This window comes from Mycteria americana, chromosome 7 (assembly GCF_035582795.1).
Source record: "Mycteria americana isolate JAX WOST 10 ecotype Jacksonville Zoo and Gardens chromosome 7, USCA_MyAme_1.0, whole genome shotgun sequence".
NCBI classification, from domain to species: Eukaryota; Metazoa; Chordata; class Aves; order Ciconiiformes; family Ciconiidae; genus Mycteria; species Mycteria americana.
Window position 1 is genome coordinate 63,072,166 of NC_134371.1, and position 22,538 is coordinate 63,094,703.

The following is a 22,538-nucleotide window of genomic DNA, read 5'->3' on the forward strand; positions in this document are numbered from 1 at the left end:
TCTCAATGTTAGCCATTGAGAACTGCCTCAGAAAAAACTACTTCCTCAGGCCAAACTACTAACAGAGAACAGACATGGACTTACAGGGGAGGGTTAGGTGGACATGAGTGCCCTTCCCTGGCACTACGACCAGCCAGCGTGATGCAAGACCCTGAAATGTGATGCTGTGACCCGCTCATTTTGATCTGGGGCTGCATCAGATCACGTGAAAATGGAAGTAGGAAAAACTATCTGAAACACATGCAAGTCAACTAACATGACTATTACATGACAATGACAACTAGCATGCTAATGAATACTACATGCATTGCTTTGCTGCACCTAGGTGTAGCAAGAACTACTGCTATTAAAACCTAAAGCTAGTAAGTCTTCTCAATTTGTTACCCGAAAATGTATCAGATCTGCAAAGAGGGCAGCAGTTTTGTCAAAATGGCAAAGGAAGCATAATTTAAAGATTGGTTTATTTGCCTCTCTTCTGACTTACATTACAAATTGTCCTGATAAAACAGTCCTGAAGGCAGTGATCACACCAAGATTTCAGTACATGCACATACAACCACTTCCAGGATAGCAAGCAAAAGTAACAGGAAATAAAAGCTTTTTAGTTATACACTAACATACAGCAGCATATGGATTCGATCTTGTACCCACTATAATCCAATACCAGTGTTCCCATGATCTGGGTACAGATTCAAATACACAGATCAAGACTATAGTTGCACTGACATTTTTACCTTGGGAGGCAGAGGGAGGAAAAAATCCCACTTAAAAGAGGAGATTTATTTGAACCCAGAGCTAATCCAGGCTTCCATGAAACCCCACAAACTGTTATTAGCACAACTGAGAGTGCAGCACCGGATCAGGAGTGAGCAATGAGGAACAAAGCAGGTTTGCCACCAAGAAAGTGCACAGAAACATGAATTAAACTCCTGGGGCCACAATCTTATACTGTCTCAGGCCAAGGGAAAACCCAGCTTCAAATTAACACACCTCCCCTTTTTTTTTTTTTGATAGGTTAGTCTTAATTTAGGTCAGATCAACCTGATGCACTGCACAAACACACCACTGCTCGTGCCGTTAGAAGGAAAGGACAGCGTGGAGACAGAACCTTGGGAGGCAAAAAGGTGGAAAGGCTTGTGCCAGTGTTAGCGATATTGCCTGCGATCCCACAGCACGATGTTATCGTGCACATCAGATGATACTGCCTTGCTGCTGGCAAGCACAGAGAAAACATCGGGGAAAAAACAATGCATAGTCTCAGAACATAAGACAAAAAGACCACATGTATTTTGTACAGCGTAAACTGGAGAAATTGGAGAGTTTATACTTTTTATTAATTAAATTAGAATGATTGATCTGTTCTGCTTCATGAAACGGGCTCACTGCCTACTGCTATAGGGCAGCATGGAGGTACACACAGCTTGCACGTCCGTTCTTCCACCTGCATGGCGAAACAGCAAATCTACGGGTGGGTGTTCTGCAGAGAGCGCCAAGCGAAGCCGTGCAGTCCGGCAGCAGCAGATCTCTCCCCTTCAAAGAGCAGCAACAACAAAAACGAAATCCCACGTTTCCCGGCAGTTTGTTTTACTGCTGTACAGTTTTTGTTTTTAAGTGCTGCAACTCCCTGAGCAGAAAACAACCGCCCAGGGTGACAGGAACTGACAAAGGTTACACACCAGCTGGAAAACAGCCGGGAAGGCCCCGGTCTCCAGCCTCCTCCCCCCGCCCCGCTCGGGATATTTTAAAGATAAAGCAGTATTATATCACCTGTCATTGCTGATAGATATTTATTTTAGAGATGTAACTGCTGTTACCTTCTCCCCGTCGCTCCTGAGGGTCTGCCTTTCACACCACACCTCAGGGGCACAAAGCACCCATCCCGCCAGCCCGTGCCTGCCGCGCACCCACCGGCACCGCAGCCGACGCCCGCCCCGCGGAGGCTCCTCGGGGGCCAGGGCACTTCCTGCCACCTGCCCTGGCCTCCCGCCCGCCCGCCGCCGTCCCGCGGAGCCCGGGGACAACCCCGACGCTCGGGGCCGAGGAGGGCGGGAAGAGTTTTTGGGGCCCGGCGGGGACGGTGAGGCGAGGTAAGGCGGGGCGCGGTTCCCGCCCCGCAGCGGGAGCCTGAGGGGGGCGACGCCCCGCCGCCCGTCGCCCCTCACCGTTACTTTCGACGGGGAAGGCTGCGTCCCCGTTCCCCCTCACCGTTACTTTCGACGGGGAAGGCTGCGCCCCGACGGCGCGCACCGCCGCGGGAGGAAGCCCCCCCTCCGCGGGGCCGCGGCTCTTACCTGAGGCGAGGAGCGGCAGCGCCGAGCCGAGCCGAGCCGAGCCGTGCGGGTCCCGCGGCCGCTGCTCGCGTGGCGGGAGCCGCCCCCCCGCCGGCACCTGGGGCGGCCCCGGGGGCGGAGCCGCGGCGGGTGGTGGGGTGCGGTGCGGTGGCCGGTTGGGAACGGCGGGGCTGGAGCGCGGGAGCCCCGGCGGCGGCTGAGGGTATGCCCCAGCCGTGCGCGGCACCGCTCCGCACGGAGCGGGCGGCAGCCGGCAGTGGAAGGAAGGCAGAAAGGAAGGCGGGCAGCCCGAGCCCTCCGGGGGCCCCGTCCAGGTGCTCGCCCTCCGCTCCCGCCCCGTGCTCCGCTCCCGGGAATGTGAATCACCTCAGGCCTTCCTGGAGCGCTGGTGGCAGGGAACGCCGTCCCGGGTGCGACCCTAACTTGCCATTCTTGTCGTACTCTCTACACGGTCTGGAATGCACTTCAGTAGAACTGTTAACTCTGAAGCCTAGCGATGGTGGCTGTGGTATCAGGAACTATATCTCTACTGGTGAGAAGACAAAACAAATGAGGCAGTGGCTGTGATCTCTCTAAATGGCTTGTCTGAAGGAGGTCTGATGAAGTGGTTACAGCAGACCCTCCTGGCTTTAAAATCCTACAAACAGACCCCAAGCTCAAAATCAGAGACCTGACTGTGGCCTATCCCTTGCTGGGAAATTGAAACAGCTTTCAGAGATGATCCCCTAGAGAAAGTCAACAAAATTATGGGCATTTTAAACGTGTCTCTGACACAACTAATGAGGTGCTTCCCAAACAGCCAGCAAAGATGGCAGTGTGTTTTCCCACTGCTGGGCTTTAAGCAAGTGCCTAAGCTCAAAGACAAGGCTCTTGATCGGCCCTGGGAGAGAGTGGCTCTTCACGATCGGACGCCGGAGCAGGAGCCAACTAAAGATACTGGAATCGCAGAGTTCCTATCTTCTCTCGTTGACTAGCTAAGCAGCCTCCAGGGACCACCTCTGAACTACGGGCTCTAAAATTGGGGAGTGCAGGTGCCTCTGCAACCTGCCGCGTCCCTCAGAGCACCGTTCCCTTCCTGCCCAGTCTCATCGTGGTGTGCCGTTGCGTTTGATGTGCAGCACTTTGACTCAGCTTGGACACTGCCCAGACAGGACAGAGATCGCTTTGTCTACTTGTAAAAGGTTTTTGCACATCTGGTGATCTTCAGTAACCATCTCTGGACTGGCTTGTAGGTCAACCAGCCCTTGGACAAGCTTTAGATTTGTAACAGTTCAGCCACTTTAAAGGAGTCTGTAAATTGCTTTTATTGCTACATTTTCCCAAGGGCAGTTGACTAGTTAACAGTACTCTGAGAATGTAGAAATCCAAAGAGTGTGGCAGTGCTATATAACCAGTGTATAGCCAAGGTCTGCATTTTAGAAGCAACCACAGAAGAGTTGCAGAGAAGCTTTGAGGAACACCTCTTCTCACTGCAGATCAGAGATGTCATATAGCTTCTCCATTTTATTCATGTCAGAGCTACCTGCCAGGTGGCCTAGGGGACAATTCTACCCAGCATTGGGTGATTTTCTACCCTCATCTAGAATGACAATGTTTATTTGCCATCGAGACCCCAACTAAAACTATTGTTATATAAGCCAGGCCCTGATTTAAGCCTTAAGCAAGGTATCAGCTTTGTGTAGGCAACTTGAAATAATCGATACCGTAACAAAATCCCAGACTCATTACAGTAGTTATTTCAAAGACAGCCTAACAGGCTTGACACCTACAAAAGCCTTTGTAGCTCCTGGCAATTCTCTCATTGCTCTGGGAAATGTGTTTTCTGCCTTTTCCAAAACCTGACTTCCACTCTACCCAACACAGTGTCTGTCGTGATGGTGATAATGCTTTTCCCTCTGCCTGCTGACTGATGCTCAATCTAGAAAAGCATTACAAGCCAACAGCCCTATAAAGCACCAACATGGAAGGCAAGTGGTCATGGGCAGATACCTACACCTTTGATGCAAAGGGCATGTTATAACTTAGACTCCCTTGGGCATCTGCTTAGTGATTGCCTGATTTAACATCCCATGACAAGCACAGAGCCACTGTTCAGCCTAACTTCCAAAGGCATTTCCAGATTTCACGCCATCCCTGAAATGCCAGTGTTTATATCCAGCTGCAGTGGAGCATTATAAAAGCCCTTTCTCAGTCAGGGCTAACTGCGAGAAGAAGGGATGCACTGTGCTGGTTTTGGCTGGGATAGAGTTAATTTTCTTCACAGTAGCTAATATGGGGCTATGTTTTGGATTTGTGCTGGAAACAGTGCTGATAACACAGAGATGTTTCTGTTACTGCTGAGCAGTGCTCACACAGAGCCAAGGCCTTTTCTGCTCCTCACCCCACCCCACCAGCGAGGAGGCTGGGGGTGCACAAGAAGCTGGGAGGGGACACAGCAGGGACAGCTGACCCCAACTGACCAAAGGACTATTCCATACCATATGACATTGTGCTCAGCATATAAAGCTGGGGGAAGAAGAAGGAAGGGGGGGACGTTTGGAGTGATGGTGTTTTGTCTTCCCAAGTAAGTGTTACGCGTGATGGAGCCCTGCTTTCCTGGAGATGGCTGAACACCTGCCTGCCCATGGGAAGGAGTGAATGAATTCCTTGTTTTGCTTTGCTTGCATGCATGGCTTTTGCTTTACCTCTGAAACTGTCTTTATCTCAGCCCACGAGTTTTCTCACTTTCACCCTTCCAATTCTCTCCCTTATCCTGCTGGGGGGGATTGAGAGAGCACCTGTGTGGGGCTTAGTTGCCAGCTGGGGTTCAACCACAACATGCACCCAGGTAATTAGGAGACAGAGGAATTTGTAGTGATTCCTTCTGTCTGTCATTTTGTTTAGCCACATTTCTATAATTTATGGAGTGAATATTGTTAGCTCTCTGAGTGCACTTCCGTTCCAGGATTTAACATTGTACAGTCGTGAGTTGCTTCCACAACTTCCAGTAAGGGAGGTCTGTATTATTTTAGATGTGTAGATGGGCAAATGAGAGAACAGGAGAGAACTTCCACAAGCCCACAGGGGTGGAAGGGAAGAGCAGATGTTATGCTTTATCTTGTTTTCTGACATGTGGATCTATCTGACTCTCTCACAGCAATATTATAACATGCATATTTATCAAGCACAATATGCATACTCTACTACTCTCCCAACATTTCTAATTCAAGTTGCTGCATCCTCACACAGTGCAATTGACCTAAGGAAACAATTTTAATCTTTTCAGTTCCCTCTTTTCTAAAAACAGTATTTTATTTATTGCTTTATTTATTGCTACAGCAAGAGCAGCACCACAGCACTTAAATCAAGGATGATGATCTGCTATGTGCGATGCTGTAAGTAGTAATAATACTAATGACCCTCAGTCTAAAAGACTCATAGTCTAAGCTCATGATAAGCATTGGGCATACACAGACAAAATTGTATCCCAAAGAAGCACAGTTTGCGCACAGAGCAGCAGTTTCAGCTCATTACCAGCTGTTGTCCAGGGAAGCTAGGTGAAAACATGCCAACCGCAAGGAGAAAACAAAATCCTCCTTATTTGAATAGGTAGCACTCACCCAGGCGTTTCTTCACTTCAGTATGGAATAAACGGCATGTATGCCCCATGCTGTGTCCCCAAGACACAGCGAATTTCATTCTCTTTAACAGGGCTAATGCACCAAAATCCTTACAAATGGGATTTTGAAAACCGTTCATAGTATTAGAAATAGCACAATAGAATGACATCAAATTAGACTGTGCTGCCAATGCAGCTTCTTTTATGCACAGCATGTTGTGTCCTGAAACACACTCAGAAAGCAGAGAGAACATCTGCAGTTCTTATCAGTTAAAATTTCTGCAGCACGTCTACCTACGCCATGCTGTGCATGTGCAAAATGGTCCAAAAATGAGTATATACCAACAAATGATCTCTAACCAGCAACCAGTTACCTACAGCCTTAGCCAAATTCAGTCCAGACTGTCCTGCCCCTTCAGCCCTGCCCTGGTTCCTCCCGCAGCTCCTGTAGGCCTTCGCTCCCTTGCCCTGGCTTGGAGTGGCAGCAATGGGATCATGCCCTTTTGAAAGGGGCAGGAAGTTTTCACTTCACACTCCAGGAAGTTTTCTCCCCTTCATCCCCCACATCATGGCAGGGAAACGGGAAATGGAGGAGGACACCTGTGCTGGTCAGAGGAAAGAACATGGGAGCAGCTCAGAAACGCTCGAATGTTTTTACAGCACCCACCCACTCAGTGATCCCATGCCTGGGACGTACCCTGCCTGCTCCCTGCATCTTGCTTGATGGGCCGCTCTGCCCCGTCCTGGGACGCGTGCCAGCACGGGGTGGTGTGTAACAGCCTCTCTTGCTGTTCTGAGTCAGAACCTGGAACGCTGTGAGCACAGGTCAGCCAGTCCCTGCTTCCAGCATAGTTATGAATGGAGAAGTTTGGGGTCCCTCTCTTTTTTTTTTTTTTTTAGTCCCTAATCGAAGGAACCTACCACAGATTTAGCCATTACAAAATTGTCCCATGACATTTGTCACAGCCTGGAGAGGATCACTCAAGTCTTGGAACCTGTCCCCAGTGCCTGTGGCAGGCCACAGGAACTGGCTGGCAGCTGTCAGTGGAGATTCCTCCTCCTTGGGGCATGCTGACGTGGTAGCACAGGGCTGGCGCTGCAAGAGTGAATCGACACCTCTCTCGGAGTGGTGCTCCCCGGACAATGGCAGGCCTGGGAACTGTATGCAGCCACTCCTTACGCTAGACAAACTTTGAAAGGAAAAGCAAACTGAGTTTATTTGACTAAACTGCTTAACAAATCAGCATCTGTTTCTTGGAGGAAGAAAGGGGAAATGAGTTAACATGCCAAATAGTTTTGAGACAAAGTGACTTTTACCATTTTGAGACACCTTCATGATTGTTTCCTGGTTCCCTCCAGGCAGCAAGCTCCCCTGTCCAGTTAGCCCCAAAGACAACTTACACAGCTGTCTGGAAGTGGGATGCAACCTTTTAGATAAACTTCATCCTTTGGCTTTGCTTTCTTTGAGACGAGCATGAACTTGCAGTGAAGTTCCTCTTTTTATCCTGCTCTCTGGATAGAGTTCTGCTTGGTGTAATTCCACCTTTATTGCTTTCTAAATCTCCATCCTCAGGTCTCAATTTTTCATCCACCTATAGCCACGGTTGTGAAGGAATAGCCGTGGAGTGGTTCTCCTGGTTGGGCAAACCCAATCAGGCATAATACTGCATCAGGTGCAAATAAGTATCACAGCATAATGCAAAGGCAAATGCCTCTCCTCTTGCCAAAAGTTAAGAAAAGTTTCATCACCTCCAAGGATATATGACCTTGCATTCATACAAGTTTAATAATATCTCACTTCAGAGATATTCATTACACAAGCTGTAAGTGAGGGCAACGAATGAAGCTCATTAGCAGTTTGATACAGGCTAGATATGATGGCAGACAAACAGCCATGGGGACAAAAGTGCATTTGAAGTAGATGACACCTAAACTCAGCATGCCAGGATGACAGACGGGATACTCTGGCCGTGCTGGCGTTCTTGGATGTTGTACTTTTGTTCCCTGCTGCTAAGCATGGCAAAGGAAAGGTTTCCTGAGTCTCTAGCTGACACTTCCTTAAAGCCTCTTCAGCCCCAGGTGCACAAAGCAACCTCTGCTCCCAGGCAGCCAGATGGCTAGCTGCAATCCAGGCAGTCTTTAATTAACTTTGGATTTTTTTTCCTCTGTGGGTTGTTTCTGGGAGAAAGAGAGCTGACAGCATGTTCATTTACGTGAGATTGATTTGGCCTGGCAGTTCCCTGGGACTATACTAAGAATTTTGAAGTGTCTTTGGTTTTGTTATCACCATAAAAGGACTAGAAACTGAGAATCCAAGGGGATTTCTAGGATGCATCTAAAGAAGTTACGTAAGAATGCAGGTTTATTGCAAGTCATAGCAGATGGGCAGCACATGAAACAAAGCTGATGGGGGCAAACTAATCTGAGGCCTTGGTTACTGTGCACTGTTGAGCTGCTGCAATGTATAATTAACTTTAAACGCAACTACAACAAACACTGACCTGTAAGCAGCTCCTCTAAACCCTGTGGAGTTGCTTGCGTGCATAAAGTTACACAACGTACATAAAGCAATTGTTGGATGGAAGGCTCAAGATGTATCCCTCTGCACAGAAGAAAATGCCAACCAGCATTTATCACCTGATCTAGATTAAAAAGCAGAAGGGTGTAAAGAATCTGCATTAGGAGTTAGCAACTAAAATATCCAGGTATAAAACTAAACAGGTAGAAAGAGAAAAATATTTAAGTAACAGATCAAAAGTAAGTTTAACCTGCAATCCAGAGATGTGAAACAGCTTTTACACTTGTTAACTAGCTGCCCCTAGCAATCAAGTTGTGGCAGCACGTCCGTCGTATTCTACTGAGACCCCAGCTAAACACCAAGCAGGCTAGCAAGTGCCAAGCTCCATCTTGCTACAGAGGACAAAAGCATGGTCTAGAAAAGAGCAAGTAGAAGGGAGGATGGGGAAGCTGTACCAGCTCACCAAGTCTGAACATAGAGAGGGTAGAAAGGATCAGAAAGAAAGGAGGCAGCCAGATAACAAAGGAAAAAGGATTATGGAGTATTTTTCCTTCAGAAGTAGCAAGTCTGGAACGCAAAAAGTGCTGAAGGAGAGGCAATGCATCAGAGAAGAGGTGAAGGAGAGTAATTTTGAATCAGAATGGTCTTAAATGTAAAGGATGAAGCACGCTTCCCGCATCGGTCACTGAAGGGAGATCTCTCTAGGTGGAGAACTTTGAGGCCATGTTGCTTCTGACATCAGAGCATTTTGCAAAGCAAGGCTTTGGGACAAATGATGTACATCTCACAGGCTGTAATTTCACTGCAGAGACAAGACGAGGGCAGAGCTGCTGCAAAAGCGTGCCTGGAAAATCGCAGAGGTGCACCCTGCTATTTTGCATCAGAGATTATTTTTTTAATTATTATTTGTTGAATCATATCCCAGATGAACAAGCAGAGTCCTCCCCCTGGTGGCAAGTAAAAAAAAAAAGTATCAATGATTTTTTACAGTCATGTCAATCTAAGGCTATAAATGAAATAAGGAGCATCAGACAGGACCTATTTTTTATTAGGTCAACTGATACAGCTGGGGAAAAAAAGACAATTTTGAAAACACAAATCCTTTTTCAGGACTTACACAGAATTATTTACTTTAAAGGCTGATACAACTTGAGAATAGTTGCCGAGTTCAATTTCATGGTTAATTTATTAGACAATTTGCAAGAGAAGCAGAGGATAAAACCTGTAGAATAAAACCCGTAGAATAACTTTTAGTAGCTGAGCAGGGTAATTGTAATGTGCAATAATCCCATTATTTCCACTGAGTCCTTGTCTTTTAATGCCCAATTGAGTTTTGGTGTCTAAAATCCCTTAAAGGCAGACTAGTTGGGAAAGTAAAATTCATTATGCTACTGAACAGTAAAAACGGACTCGGTAGACAAGTTGGGTTTATTGTATACAACAATTTTCCCTAAATAATGTCCTCAGACAGCTCTTCAAAAATTATCTGTAGAAAATTATCTCTCTGTGTTTGTTATGGGAAGTTATGGCAAGTGCCTTTTGGACAGCATTTTTTCCTTTAGATGACTAGTTTGGTGGATGAGGGGAGAGCAGTAGGCGTTGTTTTGGCTTTACTAAGGCTTTCAACACTGTCTCCCATAGCATCCTCATAGACAAACTGATGAAGTACAATTTAAATAAATGGGCAGTGAGGTGGACGGAAAACTGGCAGAACCACTGGACTGAAAGGGGGTAGTCACTAGCGGAGTACCCCTGGGGTCGATACTTTAACATTTCATTAACAACCTGGATGAACGGACAGGGCCCACCCTTAGCAAACTGGCAGATGACACAAAACTGAGGAGAGTAGTTGATAACCAGACGGTTGTGCTGCCATTCAGAAGGATCTCAACAGACTGGAGAAATGGGCAGAGAGGGTTGTCAGCAAATTCAACAAAGGGAAATGCAAAGTCCTTCACCTGGGGAGGAATAACCTGTGCACCAGTACAGGCTGGGGGCTGACAGGCTGGAAAGCAGCTTTGCAGAGGAGGACGTGAGAGTTCAGGGGGGGAGCAAGTTGACCACGAGCCAGCAATGCGCCCTTGTGGCAAAGAGGCCAACAGCATCCTGGGCTGCATTAGGAAAAGCGTTACCAGCAGATCAAGAGGTGATTTTTTTCCCCTCTATTTTTCTTTTCAGCTCCAGTAGATAAACACTAGGTATTACCCTGCCCTCAGCAGCATAGGTAGTGTAAGAATGGCTGAATTATAATTACATGAAAAGCAACTGTTGTTTTTTAGTTATAGAAAGGAGAAACCTTCTTCAGCTGTGACATTCAACATTAATAACCGCAACATAAACAAAACTATATTCCCCCATCCTTAGAAGTGGAACGCTATGCCCTTTACCACAAAACACTGTCTGCGTGCTTATGTTTAAAAAGGTTTAATTTTCACCCTGGTACAAAAATACAGTACAATGTGATGGCAAGGCATTCGCCAAAAAACATTCAAAGAATAAAAGGGGAACCCCCGTAAAGCTTCAACATAACCCACCCTCACTTGATAAAACAATCAAAAGGTGAGTGCACAAGGAAGAAGTTAAATTTCTGCCCAAAGGCAAATAAAGATGAATCACACACAGTTTTACACAAAAATATGTTTGCAGACCTAATAATTTCACATGCTACTTGGACATTCATGAAATGTATTCTGCTTGGCTTAGTGGCAGAATGCGTGGTTTGGGATGTCTAGAAAACACCTGGCCCAGGAAGATGCCCCATTCATAGGAATGCCCAGTAAACACAATGGGATCACATAATACCAGTGAGAAAACAGGAATCCAACCCTGATTAAGCGTCAAAATGTTGGCTACTTCTAGTTATTCCAATCACACTGTTTGTCCTCAAATCATGTTTTGCCCTACACACCTCCCTTTTAACACCAAATATTAGTGGTTGCTCAAACACACAAACTGATGTGTTTGCACATTACCTAGTTGCAAATAACCATTTCAGTACAAATGGCCAGGCAGAGGAGGAGATAACACTGTAACTGATGTATGTGGGTGAACTCCAAACAGGGTTTAACCTAACACTGTTGACAGGAGAATTATGTCCCTCCAGTGCATCTACATTCTTGGTCTGTTTAATCATTTCCTTTTAGAGTTTTGAAGTGATGGAAAAGCATCATTCAGTGTATTCATTATAGTTCATCTCCCAGGTGTTTTTGTTTGAAAGCATCACCCGTTAGCTTCTCCTGGGCCTCCTTCATCCCTTGGACAACTGAAAGATTAGACAGAGAGACAGCAACTATTAATCTCAGGATGAAAACATCAAGGTGTCCTAGTAATGAAAGTGTTTTAAAATAACACAGTAACAGAATGTAGATCTACAAATTAACCTGTGGATAAAAAAACAGTCCTGTGCCCTTTTCCCAACTATTTGTAGCTGGATCATGTGAATTGCATGATTTTCCATGCCATAACTGGAGACAAAGTTTAGGTCCTATAGACAATATAGTAGGTATTAAGGTGAATGATGATTCTGACCATGGTTCCTCAAGGCATAAGAGAGCCACTCACTCCCGTTGTATCTCACAGCTCCCAGTTATACTGTAAAGTATCATCATTTTTCTCCACTCAAAAGTGAAAGTGTGTCCTTCACTCAGGACACACCCAGAGTTTCATCTCACTAAAAATGCACTTCAAACTACTTTGCACATACCTTGATCAGCATTGGTATAGAAATACTTGTAGCTGGGGTTTCCTTTCTCATTTATGATTTCTGGGTGGACTTTTCCACTGGGGTCTACGAAACAGGAAATCAAACAGGAAATTTAAGTGGTAACAATAAGAACACAGTCCTGTGAGTGGATACAACAGCTGTGGATGCCCTACCCATGAAAAGGATTCTGGGAATGTAACCTCCATCAGGACTAAAGGCTTCATCCTTTGGCTCTTCATCATCCTACCAAAGCAAGAGAGAAGAGACAGAACATATTAGCAAGGTATCTAACAAAACACAGCACTCATTTTAAAGAAACAAACTATTGCCTTCACATTCCATTTATCCTGAGCAATTTACATCTTGAACAGACACTAGGTAACTGCAGTATCTTCTACTCTCAAAGGAAAGAAAGTTATATATACCTAAACAAGTGTCATTTGTGAAAATAATAATATTTTTTTCTGTTCTGTCAATTTGCATTAAACGCTCCGCTTTGGTGTAGGAATGTTTGATATGTCATGAGAGAATGAAAATAAATTCCTTTATTGCAGCAACGGAATGACACAAGGTACAAATTGTTGAAGAAAAAATGGCAGAGAGCCAGGTTTATACACACAATTAAAATAACCAGACTGAAGAAAATTCTTTTTAAAACAATCAGCTATATCAATCAATCCTGAATACCTATTCAGGAGTGCATGATTTAGGATGTAGACAAAACAGGATGCAACCAGTTAAGTAGGATTCCAAATGCTTAATTACGAGACAGTAACATGGATACAAATCAGAGGGCAGCCTACCTCAAGGTTGACCATAACAAAATTATGGGCAAGTTCAGAGATCTCCTTGGATTCAGCAAACTTTGGCTTTAAAGCTGATTAAGGAAAAAAAAAACCAAAAACAAAACATAACAAGAAAAGATGCATAAAGACAGTATAAAGACAGTGGAAAAGATTTCAGGTTTTCAGGTCAGCATCAAAATCTCGACTTCATTCCTCCCTCTGGAGAGCTGGTACTTTTCAATAAGCAGTGAGTAAATTGAATATATATATCAAACTGTTCAAGCCAGGCTCAGAACAGCAGGTAACTGAAGCAATCCTTGCTCGGCAGCCAGATGGTGAAGCCTGGACAACAGACATAAGCAGCCATACTTGAACCAATGGAACAGAAGCAAAAAGCTTGCTGTAAACCACTAGTTCTCACTCAACCAGCTCATCCTTTAAGCTTAGCCATTACGCCCAGCTGGTTTGTTTGTGATACTGAAAGAGACAAAGCCTCACCTTCAAAGAATCACCAGCTGAAAGTAAGGCAATTTACACTTAATTCTTGAAGACCATTCATTCTGTTCCATTTTTTATAGCCAAGTGCAGGAGAAATTGCAGCCACTACAGAAGTGCAGCATTGCAGTTGTTAGTTTGCTGGCATTTAGGCATGGCTGGCTTTTGGCAGTGCTAACAGGTAAAGTAGTGTGATAGTATACCGCTCTAAATGACATACAAATACTATTAGCTACATTTTGAATATGAAGTTCATGTTTCTCACAGTTACGTGATTTGTATACAAAAGTTCATTAGAAATTTGAGCAAGCTCTAGTATTAAATACACTTACCTTTGCAAGCTCCACACCAAGACTTGTGGATGATAACCATAAGAGGCAAACCACTTAAAAAAAAAAAAAAAAAAAGAAAATTGTCAAAGACAGCTTACAGAAACCAAATTCTATCACATGTACATTTTAACAGTACATTTTAACACATACAGTACATTTTAACTTCTACAAAGGCTAAATGTAATGGAAAATAAGACATGTAAAGAGATTCTGCTGTGTTTTAAGGTTGTCTTGCAAAAAGTTTTCCCAATCTTAAAGCATGTGTAATAATAATTCATTATAGCTACCAGCCAGTAACTGCTCTTGTAGAGGAGGAGGCTTTCTCTTTGGAAGGTTTGCTCTTATTAGTTTAGATTTGCTCAGATACACAACTGGTCATGCATTTTTTTTTTTACTGGAAGTGGTTAGTGACACCAGCTGCTTGTGAGATCTCAGGATCGGTTTTTGTGGATGACAGTCATACATCCATCCCTCTCCCCACTACGGTCTGTATGTTTCAGTCACCTCCTGGGACTAAGACGCTGCATTGAGCAATAATCAAACACAGTAACCTAGCAAACCCTCTGGCTGCCAGGTTAGTTTCCTACACGTTGGTATGCTGAAACAAATCTGTGACAAATGTGACAAAGTGCCAGGACTGAGGAGGAGGGAGGGCCTGTGTGGAACTGCAGCCTAAATAAAGTGCAATGCAAAAGGACAAAAGTTATTCTTTATTATTCTCTCCCTCTTCCCAAATAATTCACTTGCCCTTTACTACCTATACTACCCAGAGGTTAAGTTTCCATTGCCCTGAGATACGTTTTATTTAACCCTGTTTTTCAAAAATCCCTTTAGCGTTTTACCTTCTGACAAAGTCAAGCTTACCAAGTTCAATTTCTCTGAGCTCCTTTATAATATACTCAGGCTGCATTACACGATTAGACAAAGAGGCCTTAAAGACACTACGAATTTCACATATTTCCTGTTGTTAGTGCTAGGGATCCAATTAATCCACCACTTCTCTGCTCCTGATTATTTTGCATCAATTTTACCTTTCTAACAAGAAAAGTGATACAACTACAGGTGACTTTTGTTGCTATTGAGCATATCCAGGTAGTACAACACTTACGCCCACACTTTACACATGCGGAAGCCCTTACTAACACTTTCATTGTTTCTACCAACAGCTGAACTGGTGAAAGCTGACTAGGGCAATAAACTAAGAGAAGACTAAGAACAAGAATTGGGTATCCCATCCCTTTTCTCTTACCAGTAAATCCCTTAAGCTATGGAGGAGTATCCAAGGGAAGCTGGTAATAATGACATAGCTTCCAGAACAGTAAGACCAGCATAAAACTAGGTGAAGGAAAAGAAGGCATCAAGAAAGACACACAGAGAACATACTATATGGATACTTCTTTCAGGATACGCCAAGCAAAGGAAAGTTTAAGCTTTCTGCTATTGTAAACTCTGTTACCAGTTTGGGGGTTAAAAATGAAGTGAATTTCTCATAAACAGAGAAATTACAAACACCTTTGCACCTGACAGCAACTAAATTAATTACTAGCAGAACTGAAGTACAAGTTTTTCTTTAGCTGTAGATAGATAGGAAAGGAAATCTCTACTTAGCAGCATTCAGTTATGGCTTTCAGAACCAGGAAAGGGTGGAGAGGATGCCATTAACATTTAGAGTAGTTCAAACAGAAGTCTGCCACTTGTAACTAACCAATATGTTATTATCTTTATATAGGACTCTGTTTGCAGTAAGGAGCAAGAATACACATTTCCCTAGTAAAGCTTGTATTGCATCAGTGTCCTCTCTTTGATGATGAAAAAACACTTTTGTTCCCATTGTTTCCATATGGTCCAACATGATTTTGCCTCTTTCTTGAGGAGAGGCTGATTTGCGTCTGGAAAATACACATTGTTCTTATCATCAAGGAGCAGTGCTTCATGTCAGAAGAGCTCCATCATCTGGTAATTGGTACTGTAACACACTTTTTTTTTTTTTTTAAGTTAGGAGAGATTTTCAAAGCAGATTTTAAATGGAAGTGGTCACAGTCCTGAAATACCAACTCTTAGCCAGTGAGAACTCACAGAAGTTTTAGAGATACTGAATGTATTTTCTCAGCTTTATTCTCCTTACTTTGACTGGGAAAATAAACTTATTTACATCAAAACACTTTTGTAGTCATTTCTCAGTTCTGCAATGCATTAAGTCCACCTAGCAGCCAGTATGTCAGATATACAGCCACTGTAGTTGAAGTAACCCTTCCTGCCCCTTTACCATTTCCTCCCAGGTAGCACTACACACACAATTAAACCCAAAAGCCACAATCTATTAAAATGAGGGATGAAGCGTCCACCAGAAAGTGAAAAGTTTATATAAGTTATATACGTGGTATAGCAAAGACTGAAATTAGTTGAAAACTCAGCACAAAACTAAGTTACCCACCACAGCTAGTACAGACTTATGGGAGAGTTTCACCCAGAACAGACACTGTCATTGTCCTGGTTTCAGCTGGGATAGAGTTAATTTTCTTCCTAGTAGCTGGTACAGTGCTGTGTTTTGGATTTAGGATGAGAATAATGTTGATAACACACTGATGGTTTAGTTGTTGCTAAGCAGTGCTTACACTACTCAAGGACTCTTCAGCTTCCCATGCTCTGCCAGGTGTACAAGAAGCTGGGAGGGGGCACAGCCGGGACAGCTGACCCCAACTGACCAAAGGGCTATTCCATACCATATGGCGTCATGCTCAGCATATAAAATGGGGGGAGTTGGCCGGGGGGCAGCGATTGCTGCTTGAGTACTGGCTGGGCATTGGTCAGTGGGTGGTGAGCAGTTGCATCACTTGTTTTTCCTGGGTTTTGTTCCTTTCTCTCTCTCTGTTATTTTCCTTTTCCCTACCATTTATTATTATTATTACTATTATCATTATTATTATTTCAATTATTAAACTGTTATTCTCTCAACCCACGAGTTTTCCCTTTTTTTCCCTTCTGATTCTCTCCCCCATCCCACTCAGGGGGGAGCAAGCGAGCAGCTGTGTGGGGCTTAGTTGCTGGCTGGGGTTCAACCATGACAGTCATTTTAGCTCATTTTTCCCATGAGAGCACTCATTATTAAACAATTAGTGTTTTTAAAGGCATTTAATGATGACCTTGCAGAGAAAAGACATAGCAAGTTATTTCAATAAAATAGTCCTGCAGGTATATTAAGACTATACACCATTTAAGGCACACATTTTATTGTTAAACCTGAAACAGAGAGGTTTGAGTTTGCTAAGCCAGCACCCTTCTGTTGCGCAGAATTTGCAAATCTATCTCTTCTCTTCAGTGGGATTTTTTGAAACAGTCACATCCTAAAAATACAGCTGTTCCAGTTCAGGACCTGAAGTCTCTTCTGCAGTTTGACATTATCTGGAGACAGCCTTGGAAAAAACAATCTTCTTATTCAAAACATACACATGCCAATGCGGACAGGAAAAGTTTTCCGTACGGTCACCACCTTTTGCATTTTCATGTTCAGACACTATTTGATTCCTGGGGTCTAGGTCTCCATAGGAGACTTCATTTGCTTAAGGATGCAACAGTAGCTCTCCTTTTTGAAATATGCAAGTGGGGAGAACGTGGGGGTGAGGGAACAGCATCCCTATAGATCCTCTTAGCAATATAGCTTGCTCAGCTGCTGCAGGGACATGGCATCCATCTTCCCAGTGCTGCTGCTGCAACATGAGTTGGACTTGATGATCCTTATGGGTCCCTTCCAACTTGAGATACTCTACGATTCTATGATCTGATAGGCGATAGGTGGGACCCAAGCTCCCGTGGGGTCTGCGGCCGGAAGGCATGTTCTTATTGTTGCAAGTACTTTGGAACGGGACCACGGCCACTGCTGTGCGTGGCACAGGTGACAGAGTTCACTGGATGCTGCGGCTCAGGTACTGCAGGAACATGCTGGCCAGCTGGGGCAAGTTTTCATCACTGGGCTGCATCTTGGTGTAGCTGATGAACTGCCTCCGCAGACGGCTCAGCTCGGCCATGCTCACAGGCCGGTTCAGCACCAGCCCTTCGGCGACACCGGGGACGCGGACCACCTCCCCGGGCTGCGCCCCGCTCCTCTGGGCGGCCATGACGGCGGCCAGCACCTCCTGGGTGACGCGGTCGAGGTGGTGGAGGAAGCTGCTGGACTGCAGGGGCTGGGTGCGGGTGGCCCGGTGCGGCGGCGGCGGGGTACTCTCGAAGAGGGCGCCGCGGATGGCGGCCAGCGGCAGCGGCTCCTCCCCGTGCACCGTGAAGAGCGGCCGGTCCCAGCGGTTGCGCGGGTCGGGGGCCTCGAAGGGCGGCTCGTCGGGGCCGCCCGGGCCGCCCGCGCAGTGCAGGAGGCAACGCGCGGTGCCCGCCTGCCGCGCCACGCAGTACAGCTCGTACCGGATGCTCCGCAGCTCGTTACCCGCGTCCACGATCACCACGTCCCGCCGGCTCAGCCGCCGCTCCACCTCGGCCCGCAGCGCCGCCCGGCCGCCCTCCGCCTCGGCCACGACGTGCGCCTGCCGCTCGGGCCCGCCCAGCGCCGCCCGCAGCTCCGCGGCCCGCCGGCTCTTGCCGCTGCCCGGCCGCCCGCACAGCACCACCAGCGGCATTCTCCTCCCCGCGCCCGCCCCGCCGCCATTCTGACCCGGACGGCGAGGGCGACTGCTTCCGCTCGGGTCACCCACACCCCCCGCCGCGGTCGCCCGGGCAACCGCGATCTGCGCCGAAGCCGCCATGGCGTCCGGCCCCGCCGTGCCGCCGCGGGCTTGCGTGGAAACCCACCCCCCCCGCTCCTTCCCGGGCTCGGGGCAGCGCGCAGTGTAGGGGTCCTGCACAGCCGCCCACCCCGACGGGAGCGCCTCAGGCGGCCCCAAGGGGGGCTGGCGCCCAGCGGGTGTGGGGAATCAGCTCGCCGCAGGACACGTCTGGCACAGGGACACCGTCCTGTGGGGCGTCCCGCTTGAAAGCGCGATCACACTATGGTTGCCCCCGAGAACCAGACACCCAGTAACCGTATGAACACCGGACCCCCACCCTCGCCTGCAGGGAACTCAAAAACAAGCCGTCTCCAGCATCTCCGACAGGTCCAGATTGTGCTATTTACAGAACTGAAACTGATCGAAAGTCTTGAAACTTCCTAGACCACTGGCTCTGATGCATCTCACTTGCTGCGTAACAGATAATTTCACTTAACTTTTCATCTCCTAAGGCCATCTCCTTCTGACCTAAGGCCAGACTTCGAAGCAAAATCTGCTTTTTAGGTTTGCTTATCTTTTTTGTTGTCGTTGGTGGTTTCTCCTAATCCTTCAATTCACTAACACTCAAATGCCACTGAACTCAAATCAGTGAGCAGGTCTGTGTTTCCAGCAGTGAAAGGAGAGAGCGTGCATTACAGCTATCCTTTACTCCGGGGCTGCTTCTGAGCAGAAACACTCACCCCGCCTAAGCCCAAGAGCTCGTCCACCCTCCCTCCTCTATCTCTTTTAAAGCTTCCTCTGCTTCACTGCAAAGTAGTGCTACAATTATTCCTGCAAATACTGAAATTGTCTATTTGTTTGTACAGGTATATCAAATAAGTGTCAAAATCCAGTTATAAACACTTGTAGGACTTCTGAACTGTACCATCTGGGTTAATTGGGTGTCTACACTAGACCTTGTATGGCGAGTGGAACTCATCAGATGTATCAGCTTGAGAGCAAAATTCAATTAAACAGCAAACCTGGAAGGCATAATGAATTTCTGCTCATGTCAGCATTGTCAGATCTAGATTATAAATTTAAACGTACAAGTAGAATTTATAAGCATACAATTTTCCTTCTCACATTTTAACAAGAAACAGAAGAAATTCTGAGAAAAAATGTGTCAAAATGTCATTTTTTACCTTTTCATAGCGACAGTGTTCTTTTTACAGTTTAAGCTTAACCCAGAAAAGGTTCTACTTAAACAACCTACCAGTTCACTACAGTTTGAAACTTTCAGACTTTTTCTGCAGATGGTAACAAAATAACTCGAGATCTCATCTCACACTGAGGCCTCATCAACACAGGCACACTGAATTTTACGGAAGCTATTAGCACTGCTGAGTTTGAGGGGATTGAGTACTACTGAAACATGCGTTTGTGGGTTTGAGATCCGTATCTTTCCTTACTATGATAAATGATCAAAAATATTTTCTTCTCACTTCAAAGACATGCTAGAACTTCCATCATTCAACCTAGGTGGTGTCTCAGCAAAGTTAACAAAACGCTGTATTTTCTCTCTAATAAGCTACAGGGATCGGAACAGTCTCCTAAACCACCCTCATGCCTGTTAATTACTATTTTCTGTGGTTAAGTTTAGGATCAATGCAGAATCTTTGTGAATGTTTTTAAACACACTTTTCTGTCTTTAAAGCTAGGTAACGTACCTGGCTGCTGCCTCTTTCTTCCCATCTTCTAGTGTTCTCCAATGAATATGATCTCCAAAACCTGCCAGAGAGAAGGGTTTATAAACGCTGCATAATTTAACATGTCAACTAACAGATGAAAACAGTCCAACCCTTAAGAATATTTTCAGCTCATTTTATATTCTTTTTTTTAAAGCAAACTGTAATCCCAGTCCTGGAAAGACTTCTGCAAATACTTGCAACCTACATAGTCTTATGAGGAATCCCACTGAAATTAATTAACAAAAACATACCACATTCATGAATATTTATATATATATGCAAATTACATCCAAATCCCCCCAACAGAGATTAAAATTGAAGAGCCTTCTGACTATTCCCCATTCTTTTTCAATCTGTGAACATTTATTAACTGATTAGTGACAAATTAAACAGGTCAGCATTTGGCTTCCTAAATCCCACCGAATGTGAACTAACGCAAAACTTAAAAATTCCTAGGCCAGCATATGATCATTAACTGCCCTAAAACTATTATGCTGAGTATTACTGCTGATGATAATTACCATCGAAGAGTAAGAAAGAACGCCATCACACAGGTTTCTGAATGTCACAGTGACTGACCAATGCAGGAAATATTCTATCCCATACCCAGATAACAAGTCTTGTTATGTCAGTTGAGATAAGAGTGAGCGAGCATACATTTAACAACAGCAAAGTACAGGCTGCCATTTTTTTTGACCCTGTAGCCAACACAGCATTACACTCACGTGGCTGAAAGCCACGTGGAGAGCTGACATGAAGGAGATCTGGGAACTGTTCATAGGGGAACTCCCTTGGGAAGACCTCCTCAGAGGTCTCATCGCTCCAGGAACATCCAGCACCATCCAGGTCATCCAGCACCAGGGCTCTGCTGGATGACCAAACATCAGCCTTGGCTTGCCCCTTCCCAACGCTGAGGGTCTGGATTAGTCAGCAAGCCCCAGTGCCCAGGGTGCTGAGGGGGGCAGATTTCGGGAGCTGCACAGGGGTCAGGAGCCACAGCCTGCCCAGTGCTGACACAGGGGAAAGTGGACGTTGTCTCCAGTAGACAACTGTGGCAAAGAAGTTGGAGAAAGCCAAGAACAGGGTCAGCAAAACCTTGTGGCACCCTAGTTCAGCATTCAGGAAGTTTGAACCATTGGCACAGTATTTATTGCCTTGTCTTCTCTCCTGATATGAACAACTGTGAACATATATGACGCAACACATCAAATATTTAGTTGTGCTAACAGTAAGGTGGGGATGCCTTGTCCATGTCCAATCACACACACATATCAGCTGCAGAGGCAGCTTCAGACACAAGGTTATGTTTGTACCAGCTGAACATAGCAGAGCGATAAATAGCTGGATTAGCAGAAGTCATGTCTACTCGGAATATTGACGTCAGCTATTTCATTCAAAGGCCAACATGTTAAAACAGGGAAAACCTTCTAGTGTTCTAGCTAGGAAACACTTTTTGAAAGCTTTTCTTTTTTTAAACTAAAACCCACTTTGTGGCGAGCTTCAGCATGTTTCTAAAAGCATTACACAACACATTACGGAGTGTTTCTTTTGAGTGAAAGTCATCTGAGGAATTAACTGTAAAACAAAAGGGGAATGACTGGGATGCACACCACAAAGCTTTGCTGTCATTGATCAAGCTGTGTTACTACCAGCCTTGAAGAGATTTATCTCTAAGACAGGCTAAAGCCACCACCTGGGGTGAAGATCAGGGCCCTGGTGCACCCTGACTGAACCAGGCTCTTAGACATGGCAATTGCACAAGGAGGCCTCGGCGAGCCAGAGGAGAGGTGAGGAGCGGTCAGGAAGGAAAAGGGAAGCCGAGGGCGGGAGGGAAGAGCCATTCACCGCCAGCCAAGAGCCAGCAGAAGGGGCCGGCAGAGGCTGGGGAGGGCTGACAGGGCGCCTTAGCCCAGGCAGGGCGGGGGGCGCGGGGGGGCTGCGCCCCCACCAGGCCTTCGCCACAGAAAAGCGGGGCCCCTCGAAAGGGAAACTCTTCGCGGTTTAGCCGGAACAGAACCGCGACGGCAAAGACCGCTTAAAGACCCCCTCGTCTTTAAAGTCAAAAGGCAGCGGTCTCTCTCTAAACCGCGGCGGCAGTGCCAGGCCAGGCCGCCCCCCCCCGCCGCCCCCGCGCCCTCCTCGCCGCCGCGGGCTGTGGGAACCGGCCCGGCCCCGGCACACCCGTTCACAGCAACGGCAAAAGTTGAGAGGAAAGCCCGAAGAAAACGTTTGGCTGACCCTTTCCGAGCCCTTCCGCGGCGGAGGCTGCGGAGGCCGCCAGCACCAGGCACAGGCAGAAGATGGAGGCTGCCGCGGGCTGAGCCTTCATGGTGTCGGCGCGGGCAGGAGCGGCACCGGGTACGGCCCCTAAACC

At 46.1% G+C, this 22,538-nt stretch overlaps 2 protein-coding genes across 2 annotated transcripts; both read right to left on the bottom strand.

Annotated features, from left to right (window-relative positions):
• Positions 1–10,815: 10,815 nt before the first annotated feature.
• On the bottom strand, positions 10,816–22,536 carry TXNDC12 (thioredoxin domain containing 12). The gene is made up of 7 exons (XM_075508755.1): positions 22,403–22,536; positions 20,144–20,204; positions 13,723–13,775; positions 12,914–12,987; positions 12,284–12,353; positions 12,111–12,194; positions 10,816–11,669 (listed from the first exon to the last, which is right to left on the bottom strand). Exons 1-7 carry the CDS (start codon positions 22,491–22,493, stop codon positions 11,590–11,592), a joined length of 513 nt encoding a protein of 170 aa, XP_075364870.1. The 5' UTR covers positions 22,494–22,536; the 3' UTR covers positions 10,816–11,589.
• KTI12 (KTI12 chromatin associated homolog) lies at positions 15,183–20,131 on the bottom strand. The gene has a single exon (XM_075508751.1). It carries the CDS (start codon positions 18,471–18,473, stop codon positions 17,625–17,627), a length of 849 nt encoding a protein of 282 aa, XP_075364866.1. The 5' UTR covers positions 18,474–20,131; the 3' UTR covers positions 15,183–17,624.
• Positions 22,537–22,538: the final 2 nt, after the last annotated feature.